Here is a 13,494-nt window from a genome sequence, read left to right as displayed (position 1 = left end):
GCAGCAACACACCTAAAGCCAATAATAACCCAACAAAAAGCCGCAGTAAGAATAATCACTAAATCCCATCCCTGGCAACACCCCCCCCCCCCACTCTTCATAGATTTAAACTTACTCCCTGTTCAGTACATCCACACTTACTACTGTGCAATCCACATCTACAGGACCTTAAATTCCAATATTAACCTTGACCTAAAACGCTTTCTTGATAGTTGTGATAGAACCCACAGGCACAACACCAGACACAAACATCTCTATGACATTCCCCGTGTCCGACTAAACCGTTACAAAAATTCAATGTATGTCAAAGGCCCTAAAATCTGGAACACCCTACCTGAAAATTCCAAAACTGCAGACACATTCATCACCTTCAAAACTACCATCAGAAAACATCTTATCTCCCTGATACACCCTGTCAACTAATAATACGAATACCACCTGGTGGTTCACACTTACACTCACTCACCCATTTGACCATAAACAGAAATATCAATCTCAATCTCAAAATAATGAATCTTAACTAGTCATAAGTTGGCCTGTGATACTCCAATACTGAAACTATGTATAGTGCCAAAACAATAGCATTCACATTGCTAAACTCACAACTAGTATTTAGTCACTTAGCCATAATACCAACTTATCTCATAATTTTGTAACATTTTAAACCTAAGATTTAATATAAGTCTGCCCGAAATGCCTAGCCATGCTAGGCGTTCTAGTGGTACACTGTAATTATTATTTTACTACATGTAAACCACACAATAACCAAATTCTGTAAACTCAGCATTGTAATACTTATAGAGAATAAAGTTTGAATTTGAATTGAACCTCCTCCATTATTGGTGGCCTTTGTTTATTTAGAAAAGCTACTACTTTTGCAACATTAGTGTCTTTGATTTGTTCTTTGCCAGGATGGATGTAATTGTTGATTTATTCTTGCTGTACATCCTGGCAAGTTCCACCACCTTCATATCACTCTCAAATTTTTCTATAACTTCATACTTAAATTCCATGATGTTTCTCACTTTCTTTACCACAGGAACTTTACTACAAACTTTCTTTGGAGCCATGGTTACTTATTTCACAGTTGCACTGCAAGAAAAACTACAGTGGACCCCCGCATAACGATATTAATCCGTTCATGAGAGCTCATTGTTATGCGAAATTATCGTTATACGAATGAATTTTCCCCATAAGAAATAATGGAAATCAAATTAATCCGTGCAAGACACCCAAAAGTATGAAAAAAAAATTTTTACCACATGAAATATACATTTTCCTACACACAAAGAGAAGGATACATGCACAATAGTAGAGTAGTACATGCACAATATATATTGTGCATGTACTACTCTACTAAATGAAGAATAAATGACACTTACCTTTATTGAAGATGCAGCAATGACTGATGAGACACTGTGTCCTGGGAGTGCCTTTTCCTCCTGAGTACTGTAGGTCCTGTTTGGCATTTTCTTCCAGAACAGGCCTTATCACACTGTGTATGCCACTACGATTCTTAAATCTCTCAAACCAACCTTTGCTGGCTTTAAATTCACCAATATGAGCACTAGTTCCAGGCATTTTTCCCTGTTCACCTGGGTGTTAGTCGACTGGTGTGGGTTGCATCCTGGGAGACAAGATTAAGGACCCCAATGGAAATAAGTTAGAGTCCTCGATGATGCACTGACTTTCTTGGGTTATCCTGGGTGGCTAACCCTCTGGGGTTAATTGTTTCTCGGTAATTGTTTCACGTTAAGCCACACCAACAACACTCTTCACATCTTCGAGTAATACAGCTGATGGTGGTGCAGCAACAACAACAGCCGTGGTGCAGCTGACCATGGTGCAGCAGCAGCTGGGTGCAGCAACAGCTGACCATGGTGCAGCTGCAGCTGTGGTGCAGCTGGCTGAGCAGAGATGTGTTCTGTCAAGCACCTTAACTACTGGGAACGCTTGGAGCACTTGACTGACTGTTGGTACGATAGTGGTCCCAAATCTGCACACAGAAATCACTCCCTACCTGGGCAGGCGATGCAAAATTAAAAAGTAGGGGCGCCATTGGTACACTACAGTGTCCGGGGCCCAAGACTGTTCAACAGCCTCCCATCAAGCATTAGGGGAATTGCTAGAAGAGGGAGCTTACCTCAGTGCCGGATCAGCCGGGCTGTGGCTCGTACGTCGGACTGCGTGCGGCCAGCAGTAACAGGTGATCAGGCCCTGATATCGGGAGGCCTGGTCATGGACCGGGCCGCGGGGGGCGTTGATCCCCGGAATAACCTCCAGGTAACCTCCAGGTAATCACCCTTTTTACCACAGGGTTGGCACTAGAAGCTTTCTTTGGGCCCATGGTGGCTTATTTAGCAGTTACAAGCACTATAAATAATGGAATAATACAAAATGTATCGAATGTATGCATGCAACCAGCCACCCTGGCTTGTAAACAATGACGGCAAGGCAGGCGGTCAGGCTGGACGGACAGGTTCGGGACGAGTCATGTTCAGAAACAGCTGATGGTGCAACAGCAGCTGACCGTGGTGCAGCAGCAGCTGACTGATCCAGCAACAGCTGACTGATCCAGCAACAGCTGACTGATCCAGCAACAGCTGACTGATCCAGCAAGAGCGATTCTTAAATCTCTCAAACCAACCTTTGCTGGCTTTAAATTCACCAATATGAGCACTAGTTCCAGGCGTTTTTCCCTGTTCACCTGGGTGTTAGTCGACTGGTGTGGGTTGCATCCTGGGAGACAAGATTAAGGACCCCAATGGAAATAAGTTAGACAGTCTTCGATGACACTTTTTTGGGTTATCCTGGGTGGCTAACCCTCTGGGGTTAATTGTTTCTTGGTATTCTCAATAAGCCACACCAACAACGGTGCTACAGCAGTAGCAGCAGCAGCTGACAGTGCTACAGCAGCAGCAGCTGACAGTGCTACAGCAGCAGCAGACGATGCTACAGCAGCAGCAGACGGTACTACAGCAGCAGCAGATGGTACTACAGCAGCAGCAGATGGTACTACAGCAGCAGCAGCAGCAGCAGACGGTACTACAGCAGCAGCAGCAGCAGCAGCAGACGATGCTACAGCAGCAGCAGACGGTACTACAGCAGCAGCAGATGGTACTACAGCAGCAGCAGATGGTACTACAGCAGCAGCAGCAGCAGCAGACGGTACTACAGCAGCAGCAGCAGCAGCAGCAGACGGTACTACAGCAGCAGCAGACGGTACTACAGCAGCAGCAGACGGTACTACAGCAGCAGCAGCTGACGGTGGTACAGCAGCACCAGCAGCTGACGGTGCTACAGCAGCACCAACAGCTGACAGTGCTACAGCAGCACCAGCAGCTGACAGTGCTACAGCAGCACCAGCAGCTGACAGTGCTACAGCAGCAGCAGACAATGCTACAGCAGCAGCAGACAGTACTACAACAGCAGCAGCAGACAGTACTACAACAGCAGCAGCAGCAGCAGCTGATGGTGGTACAGCAGCAGCAGCAGCTGACGGTGCTACAGCAGCAGCTGACAGTGCAGCAGCAGCTGACAGTGCTACAGCAGCAGCAGACGATGCTACAGCAGCAGCAGACGATGCTACAGCAGCAGCAGATGGTACTACAGCAGCAGCAGCAGCTGACGGTGGTACAGCAGCAGCAGCAGCTGACGGTGGTACAGCAGCAGCAGCAGCTGATGGTGCTACAGCAGCAGCAGCAGCAGCAGCAGACGATGCTACAGCAGCAGCAGACGGTACTACAGCAGCAGCAGCAGCTGACAGTGCTACAGCAGCAGCAGCAGCAGCTGACAGTGCTACAGCAGCAGCAGCATCAGCAGTTGACCATGGTACCACAGTATTTCAATAATATTTCTCACCCTTTTTACCACAGGGTTGGCACTAGAAGCTTTCTTGGGGCCCATGGTCACTTATTTTGCAGATAAAATCACCAAAAACACTGTAATAATACGAAATGTTACGATCGTATGCTTGGATGTTACCGCGGAGGCTGGCTTGTAAACAATGCCACCGGCGGAATATGTGAGGCTGGCTCAGGCCACACATTAGATGCGTCTCGGACAAACAGCGTTGAGCGGGTTTTTTAGCGGTATGCGAGGCAAAATCTTAGCGATAAAATGTATCGGTATGCGGATTTAACGTTATGTAAGGCCAACGGTATGCGGGGGTCCACTGTACTAAAAACAATGGTAAACAAGCGAAATGCTTGGATGTATGAGCAGAAGCTTCCTCAGCCACCGAGAGACAAAGCCAAACTGAAGCGCAAGTTGCCCCAGCCAACAGATGGATGCATCCAAAACAGCTGATAACCGAGCGCCGAAAACCCCACCGATAACCGAGTTGGCCAATAACTGGGGGTCCACTACGTATATGTAAAAATCTGGCATTTAAAATTCAGAAGCCTACAAGAGCTATATCATTTGAAGCAGACATTAATAATGTGATGCTTACCTGGGTTAGGAAAGGAGATCCGAACATTAAACTTGTCTCTGATCTCCTTGATCTTGACACCCTTAGTGCCAATGAAGACACCGTGGAAACGACGATCAATAATTATGCGTCTCTCCGTCTCTTTTTCAAACTTGGCCACCAACTCCTCCAAATCCTAAACAATAAATATTTATTTATTTTACATATTTATTTTTTATTTGGACATGATACATAGTTGTACAAACAAATATAGTGACTGGGTGTACATGCCAAAAGTCCCTTGTTTGCAGAGCATTATGAGCAGGCTTAAAATTAACTTAAGATTAACTAAGCAATGATATATTCAGTGGTAAAAATTACAGTAAACAAATTACAACATGAAGTACAAATAAGTATTTCAAATAAGAAGCATTATAGTTGTACAAATTTGTAGCATAACAATGTATAATATAATCTGATCAAATCGAATAAAATCAATGACTTGTAGTGAAGAAACAGGTCATATGGTCATTAGATGAGTTGCTGTGCATTCAAGAGAATGGAGTATTCTATTAGGTAATGTAATTAAAAAAAAAGTTTGATAGAGTTACAGGTTATACATTTATGAGATACAGTTACTCAGTATTTATTTAGTTGTGGGTGAGTAAATGGTTTTTAAGAAGAGTCTTGAATTGATAAACAAGAAATGAATTCCAGATTTTTGGGCCTTTTATGTTTACCTGGAGAGGGTTTCAGGGGTCAACGCCCCCACAGCCCGGTCTGAGACCAGGCCTCATGGTGAATCAGGGTCTGATCAAGTAGGCTGTTACTGCTGGCTGCACACAAGCTGACATATGAACCACAGCCCTGTTGGTCAGGTACTGACTTTAGGTGCCTGTCCAGTGCCTTCTTGAATACAGCCAGGGGTCTATTGGTAATCCCCCTTATGTATGCTGGGAGGCAACTGAACAGTCTTGGGCCCCGGACACTTATTGTGTTGTCTCTCAGTGTACTCGTGGCACCCCTGCTTTTCATCGGGGGAAAGTTGCAAATCCTGCCGAGTCTTTTGCTTTCACATGGAGTGATTTTCGTGTGCAGGTTTGGTACCAATACCTCCAGGACCTTCCAAGTGTATATTATCATGTATCTCTCCCACCTGCATTCGAGGGAATACAGATCAAGGACCTTCAACCATTCCCAGCAGTTTAGGTGCCTTATCGCACTTGTGTGTGCCATGAAAGTTCTTTGTACACTCTCCAGGTCTGCAATGTTGCCAGTCTTGAAGGGGGACGTTAGTGTATAGCAGCATTCCAGCCTAGAGAGCACAAGCAATTTGAAGAGAATCATGGGCTTGGCATCCCTAGTTTTGAAGGTTCTCATTATCCATCCTATCATTTTCCTAGCGGATGAGGTAGATAGATTATTGTGATCTTTGAAGGCGAGATCCTCTGATTATCACTCCCAGGTCCTTCACATTACTTTTCCGCTCTACTGTATGGTTAGAATTTGTGGCATACTCTGACACATTTTTAATTTCTTCAAGTTTTCTGTATCTGAGTAGTTGAAATTTCTCCTCGTTTAACTTCATATTGTTTTGAGTGGCCCATTCGAAGATTTGGTTGATGTCCGCTTAGAGTCTCGCAGTGTCATGGTGATCTGGGTGTCATCTGCAAGGAAGACATGGAGCTATGGCTTACATCTCTGTCTATGTCAGAAATGAGGATGAGGAATAGAATGGGAGCAAGTACTGTGCCTTGTGAAACAGAGCTTTTTACCAGGGCTGCCTGGGATTTTATTCTGTTTACTATTATTATCTGTGTTCTATTTGTCAGGAAGTTGTAGATCCATCTACCAACTTCACCCGTTATTCCTTTATCCCGCATTTTGCGTGCTATTACACCATGGTCACACTTGTCAAAAGCTTTTGCAAAGTCTGTGTATACTACATTTGTATTTTGTTTATCATCTACAGCATCCAGGACCTTGTCATAGTGGTCCAGTAGCTGGGACAGGCAGGAGCAACCTGCTCTAAACCAGTGTAGTCCTGGGTTGTGTAACTGATGGATATCTAGGTGGTTGGCTATCTTGCTTCTTAAAACCCTCTCAAAAATTATGATATGGGATGTTACTGCTATCGGTCTGTAGTTCTTTACAATTGCCTTACTGCCACCTTTGTGGAGTGGGGCTATGCCTATTGTTTTTATTGTGTGTGGGATGTCCCATGTCCATGCTCCCTCTCCATAAAATGCTGAAGGCATGCGATAGGGACTTCTTGCAGTTCTTGATGAACACGGAGTGCCATGAGTCTGAGCCTGGGGCAGAATGCATGGGCATGTCATTAATTGCCTCTTCAAAATCTTGTGGGGTTATGATAATATCCGAGAGTTTTGGGATGACCAAATTTTGGGTTTCATTCATAAAGAATTCATTTGGGTAGTGGATTGCTGAATACTGAGTCATATTAGGACTTTAGCACAGGTCTCCCTCAACATTCGCGAGAGTTAGGGGATCAAGAGCCTCGCGAATGTTGAAAAACCGTGAATGTTTGGTGCCCCAATATATTGTAGGGAAATATAATACAATATTGCTTCCTTAACTTGTTGAACCATGAACAATCATAAAATACATCAAAACGTCGTAAATTGTACTAAATATACACATGTTATGGTTTAATAACATGTATGTTATTAAATACCACAGACTCCACCACTGCCTCCACCAATGCCTCCACCATTTCCTCAACCACTGCGAGTCCCTACTACCCTCCCTCCGAGCCCCGCAACTGGCAGCCAGCCCTCCCACCACTCAGTGTGGTGTTTTGTTTGTTCATTATTTACTATTAAACTACAGTATAAATAATGTAAACCCATTCATGACTGCATATTGGAATGACTATTCAGACAGGTATTGGACGGTGACATCATGTGTTTACTCTTGAACACAACAAAGAATCAAACATTTCTGCTACTGCTAATAATAACAATAATAATAATAATAATAATAATACGATATAATTGAAGAAGGAAATTGTACAAAAATACGAGGGAGTGGTTGACACATCGTCAGTGTGGCTTTGTTTATGCTGGAGTGAACATTAGTCTCCCTCCTCTTCCAAACATTTCACAATAATTCAGCTGTTGAGGCAGTGGTATTTAATAACATATATGTTATAAATAATAATAGTACATATTATTAATAACATGTATTATTATTATTAATAACATGTATGTTATTAAATACCACTGCCTCAATCGCTTCCTCAACAGCTGCCTCACCCACTGCCTCAATCGCTTCCTCAACCGCTGCCTCAACAGCTGCCTCAACAGCTGCCTCAACAGCTTCCTCAACAGCTGCCTCACCCACTGCCTTAATCGCTTCCTCAACAGCTGCCTCAACCACTGCCTCAACAGCTGCCTCAACCACTGTCTCAATTGCTTCCTCAACAGCTGCCTCAACCACTGCCTCAACAGCTGCCTCAACCACTGTCTCAATAGCTTCCTCAACAGCTGCCTCACCCACTGCCTTAATCGCTTCCTCAACAGCTGCCTCAACCACTGCCTCAATCGCTTCCTCAACAGCTGCCTCACCCACTGCCTCAACAGCTGCCTCAACCACTGTCTCAATTGCTTCCTCAACAGCTGCCTCACCCACTGCCTCAACAGGTGCCTCACCCACTGCCTCAATCGCTGCCTCAGCTGCCTCACCCACTGCCTCAGCTGCCTCACCCACTGCCTCAATCGCTGCCTCAACAGCTGCCTCACCCACTGCCTCAATCGCTGCCTCAGCTGCCTCAATCGCTGCCTCAATTGCTGCCTCACCCACTGCCTCAATCGCTGCCTCAACAGCTGCCTCACCCACTGCCTCAATTGCTGCCTCAATCGCTGCCTCAACCACTGCCACTACCACTCCAGTCGCACTCAATCTACAAGCACCAAACACAATGAATTATTGGGAAATGGTTGGAAGAGCAGGGAGACTAATATTCACTCCAGCATAAACAAAGCCATACTGACGATGTGTCAACCACTCCCTTGTATTTTTGTACAATTTCCTTCTTCAATTATATCGTATTTATTTTTATTATTATTATTATTATTATTATTATGCTTATTATTGTCATTATTAGCAGTAGCAGAAATGTTTGTTTCTTTGCTGTGTTCAAGAGTAAACACATGATGTCACCGTCTAATACCTGTCCGAATAGCCATTCCAATATGCAGTCATGAATGGGTTTACATTATTTATACTGTAGTTTAATAAAAAATAATGAACAAACAAAACACTCACCACACCGAGTGGTGGGAGGGCTGGCTGCCAGTTGCGGGGGTCGGTGGGAGGGTAGTAGGGACTCGCAGGTGGCGGGAAACTTGAATATGATTTGGCGGCTGGGAATTTGGTGGCTGGGAATTTGGCGGTTGGGAATTCGTGAATGTGTGAAGCCCACGAAAGCTGAAAACGTGAATGTTGAGGGAGACCTGTATTTCACTCATTTCTTGGCTATCACCTGTGTATGTCCCATCCCGCCTAAGCAGGGGCCCAATACTGGATGTTGTTTTGCCCTTAGACTTGGAATAAGAGAAGAAGTAAGTATTTTGTTTTTTTTTCGATTTCCTTTATGGCTTTTAGTTCTTCCTGTGATTCTTGTCTCCTATAAGATTCCTTCAGCTTAAGTTCGATATTTGCAATTTTATTGACTAGTACTTCCCTTCGTATTTCAGGTATATTGACCCCACTCAGCAGCTCTGTGACTCTTCACCTTCGTCTGTATAGGGAGCATCTCTCTCTTTCTAGCTTACATCTTCTCTTTCTTTTTCTTAATGGAATGTGTCTTGAGCAGATCTCAAGAACCACAGAATTCATTTTTTCAAGGCAGATGTTTGGGCCCGTGTTGTTTAGGATATCTTCCCAGCTCGTTTAATTTAGGATATGGTTTACTTGGTCCCATTGTATGTTTTTGTTATTGAAATTGAATTTAGTGAAGAGACCTTCATGACTACTCACATTTTGCTGGTCCAGAGCCCTGTGCATACATGTCTGTACCTCTATTATGTTGTGATCTGAGTGAATTGTCTTTAATACAGTTATACTACGTATCAGATCATCATTGTTAATGGAGATGAGGTCCAGTGTATTTTCTAGTCTTGTAGGCTCTACTATTTGTTGCAGAGATTTAGTAGTTCGTGTGTGTATGAATTTTCATCTGAGCTGCCTCCTGGGGTGATCTCTGCTAAAACATTGTGTGCTATACTCCTCCATTTTAGGTGTCTCAGGTTGAAATCTCCTAGTAGTAAGATGTTTGGGGCAGGAGTTGGGAGATGGGGCAGGAGTTGGGAGATTTTCCAGACGGTGGTCAATTTTCTCAAGCTGCTCCTGGAATTACTGGGAAGTTGCATCTGGAGTCTTGTATAATACGACAATGACAAGGTTTTGGTTTTCAATCTTTACCACCAAAACTTCAACTACATCATTTGAGGTGTTTAGTAGTTCTGTGCAAATGAGCGACACTGTCACATACAGGCCAACCCCCCTTGTTGCCTCTTTAGTCTGTCGCATCCGAATAGGTTATAATCTGGGATCCATATTTTGTTGTCATAATAATCCTTTATGTGGGGTCTCTGTGAATGCTGCAAACATTGCATTTGACTCCGTGAACAGTCCCTTGATGTAAGGAATTTTGTTTTTTGACGGCTTTAGACCCTGTATGCTTGCAAAGACAAATGTCGTATTGGTGGAATTTAGGGGGGTTTTATTTGCTGGCTCTAATATCTGTTGTTCTGGGATAGAGGCCAATGTCTGTGCCTCTGCTCCAGAAGTATTTTCAGGTGGTGTAGGATTACTGTCATTTCTTGCCAATCTTTTTTCCCTTCTGGTCCTAAAATCCTCTGTCCCTGGAGAGGTTGTGGCTCCTCTCTTGTTTCCCATAGTCTGGCTGGTCTGTGTCTTCTAGTCCCCTTTAGATTATGTGCCTGGCAGTATGCATTGTAGCATTTTCTTTCATGGATTGATGGAGTGACATATTTCTGGGTGAAATAAGTTGCAAGAAGGGAAGCTGCACAACCTATATTAGTCCCTTTTATATTATAATTTTATACTATAATTCTAACTTTAAAAAATTACCTTTATAGTACTACCTACTATCATATTCCCAAGCTCCACTATTTGATCATCACTTTATTTGTATTAGTCCCTTAGCTCATTATTTTACATTTGTTAAATAATCCAGGTGCTATTTTTTAGCTTAAGACTATTTACTTTGTTTTATACTTAATTCAAACTATAGATTCACTACAAATCTTATGATTACAAGCATTGATCCTGATACCAACCTCTTATTTAATGACTTAAATGAATCAAACAGTAACTGTAATTACTACACTGCAGAACAATCAAAGGCACTTCTCAGTGCCAACAACAACATAACTATATTTAACTACAATATCAGATCTTTAAGCAAGCATTACGATGACCTCATAGCATTACTAAATTCCTTACATGCCAATATGTCCATCATTACACTAACTGAAACCTGGCTAAAGCCTGATAGTACAGATGTCTATGCCATTCCTGGTTACACAGCCATACACAACTGTAGGCCAGATCAACAAGGGGGTGGCACAGCCATATACTACTCAGACCAACTAGAATGTATCACTAATACTTGCACAAGGGATGAACATGGGGAATATATAATAGCTAAATTCAAATCAAAGTACCTACAAAAACCTCTCACATTGATAAACATCTACAGAGTTCCACAGTCAAACATTAGCCAATTTAGTCAAAATCTAGGAAGTATGATAACTGATGCACGCATGAACAAAGATCACTTACTACTCTCAGGTGACTTCAATATAAATCTCCTGCAAGACCAGGACCCACACGTTACTGAATTCACAAACACAATGAGTAACTGTATGTTACTACCAACAGTAACAAAACCTACAAGAGTTACAGAGACTAGTGTTTCCCTACTTGACCACATCTGGACCAACACCATATCCCCTTTAAAATCAGGCATAATTACAGATAATACCACAGACCACTACCCTACTTTCCTCATAACAACTCTTGGTAAACTACCCCAAGACACTACTAAAGTCACCTTCAGACTTCACAATGAGGCAGCCATTAATAACTTCACAACAGCAATAGCAAACATTGATTGGCACACTGAGCTAGAAACCTATACAGATATTGACGAATGTATTAATAATTTTCTAAAAAAAACCCAATACCTCTATAACAAGCACTGCCCTAAAAAAACTAAACAGATGACAGCAAAGAGACTGAACAGTCCCTGGCTAACACCCAGCATTCTCAAATCCATAAATACAAAACACCAATATGAAAAACAGTACAGAATGGGTCACATAACCAGAGACCAAACAAAACGTTACTCGTCAATCCTAACCAGCCTGATAAGAAGGGCAAAAAAATTGTATTATGAGAACAGATTATCCAACTTACGAGGTGATATAAAAAAGACCTGGAAAACCCTATCAGAAATTCTGGGAACAAAAAAGATATCACGAAATAGCGAAATAAAATTAGCAAAAACAGATGAACCCCAACTCCCACCAACAGAAACAGCAAACAGACTCAATGATTTCTTCTCCACTATAGGACAAAACCTTGCCAATAAAATCCCAAGCTCAGATACCCCACCAAATGACTACCTCACCGGCAACTACCCGAACACACTGTTCCTAGCTCCGACTAACCCATACGAAGTCTCCCTTATTATCAACGCACTAAAAAACAAGGCAGGAGATTTAAATACCTTACCACCCCTTATATACAAAAAAGTGTCACAAGTGCTATCACCAATCATTGCAACACTCTTTAACAAATCCATTGAATCCTCCACCTTCCCTACAGTACTCAAAATAGCAAGGGTCACCCCGATCCACAAAGGAGGAGACCAAACAGAGTTGAATAACTATAGGCCAATATCCAACTTACACCCTCTCTCAAAAATCTTCGAAAAATTAATTCATAAACGAATCTACTCCTACCTTATCTCCCAAAACATACTCAACCCCTGCCAATTTGGATTCAGGCCTAATAAAAATACTAATGATGCTATTATACACATGCTAGAACATATATACACTGCAATAGAGAAAAAAGAAGTCCCACTGGGGATCTTCATTGACTTACGTAAAGCTTTTGATACAGTTGACCATGACTTGCTCCACGTAAAATTGTCACACTATGGTATAAGAGGGCACTCCCTCAACTACCTCAAGTCTTACCTCAGCAACAGAAGCCAATATGTGTACGCAAATGGGGCAAACTCTTCTGCACAACCAATTACAGTTGGTGTCCCACAGGGAAGTGTCCTTGGCCCTCTTCTCTTTCTCCTATACATAAATGACCTTCCAAATGCTTCGCAATTACTCAAACCCACACTATTTGCAGATGACACTACATACGTCTTCTCTCACCCGAGCCCAGTCACGCTAGCCAATACTGTAAATACCGAATTACAGAAAATATCTACCTGGATGAGGACTAACAAACTTACACTAAACATTGACAAAACCTACTTCATTCAGTTTGGTAACAGAGCTACAGATGTCCCTCTTAACATAATGATAAATGGATCACCTATCACAAAACTAACAGATGGAAAATTCTTAGGAATCCACCTTGATAATAGACTCAAATTTCATACACATATACATCAAATTTCTAAGAAAATTTCCAAGACTGTAGGCATACTATCGAAGATACGGTACTATGTTCCACAGTCAGCCCTCCTGGCCCTATATCACTCTCTTATTTACCCCTATCTCACCTATGGAATTTGTGCATGGGGCTCAACAACAATTAACCATCTCAGACCACTAATTACCCAACAAAAGGCTGCAGTTAGAATGATAACAAATTCTCACTACAGGCAGCACACTCCACCAATATTCAATACACTAAACCTACTCACCATACAAAACATCCATACTTATTACTGCACCTATTACATACATAGAACACTTAACTCTGATATTAACCCTCCCCTCAAACATCTCCTTGCCAACCTCAACAGAACACATGACCATAACACAAGGCACAGATCACTCTTT

At 42.6% G+C, this 13,494-nt stretch overlaps 1 protein-coding gene across 1 annotated transcript in view; it reads right to left on the bottom strand.

The window, feature by feature from the left end:
- Positions 1-4,451: 4,451 nt before the first annotated feature.
- The window catches only part of LOC128692894 (vigilin), a gene marked incomplete at its 3' end in the record, with an annotated part of 135,212 nt that continues 126,169 nt past the window's right edge, over positions 4,452-13,494 (bottom strand). The window contains 1 exon segment of the mRNA XM_070092184.1: positions 4,452-4,607. Coding sequence (XP_069948285.1) covers positions 4,452-4,607 — 156 coding nt within the window.

The sequence above is a fragment of the Cherax quadricarinatus genome, chromosome 38 (genome assembly GCF_038502225.1).
Source record: "Cherax quadricarinatus isolate ZL_2023a chromosome 38, ASM3850222v1, whole genome shotgun sequence".
NCBI lineage: Eukaryota > Metazoa > Arthropoda > Malacostraca > Decapoda > Parastacidae > Cherax > Cherax quadricarinatus.
Note: the sequence above shows the minus strand (reverse complement) of the source record. Positions and strands in the feature narration are given on the sequence as shown.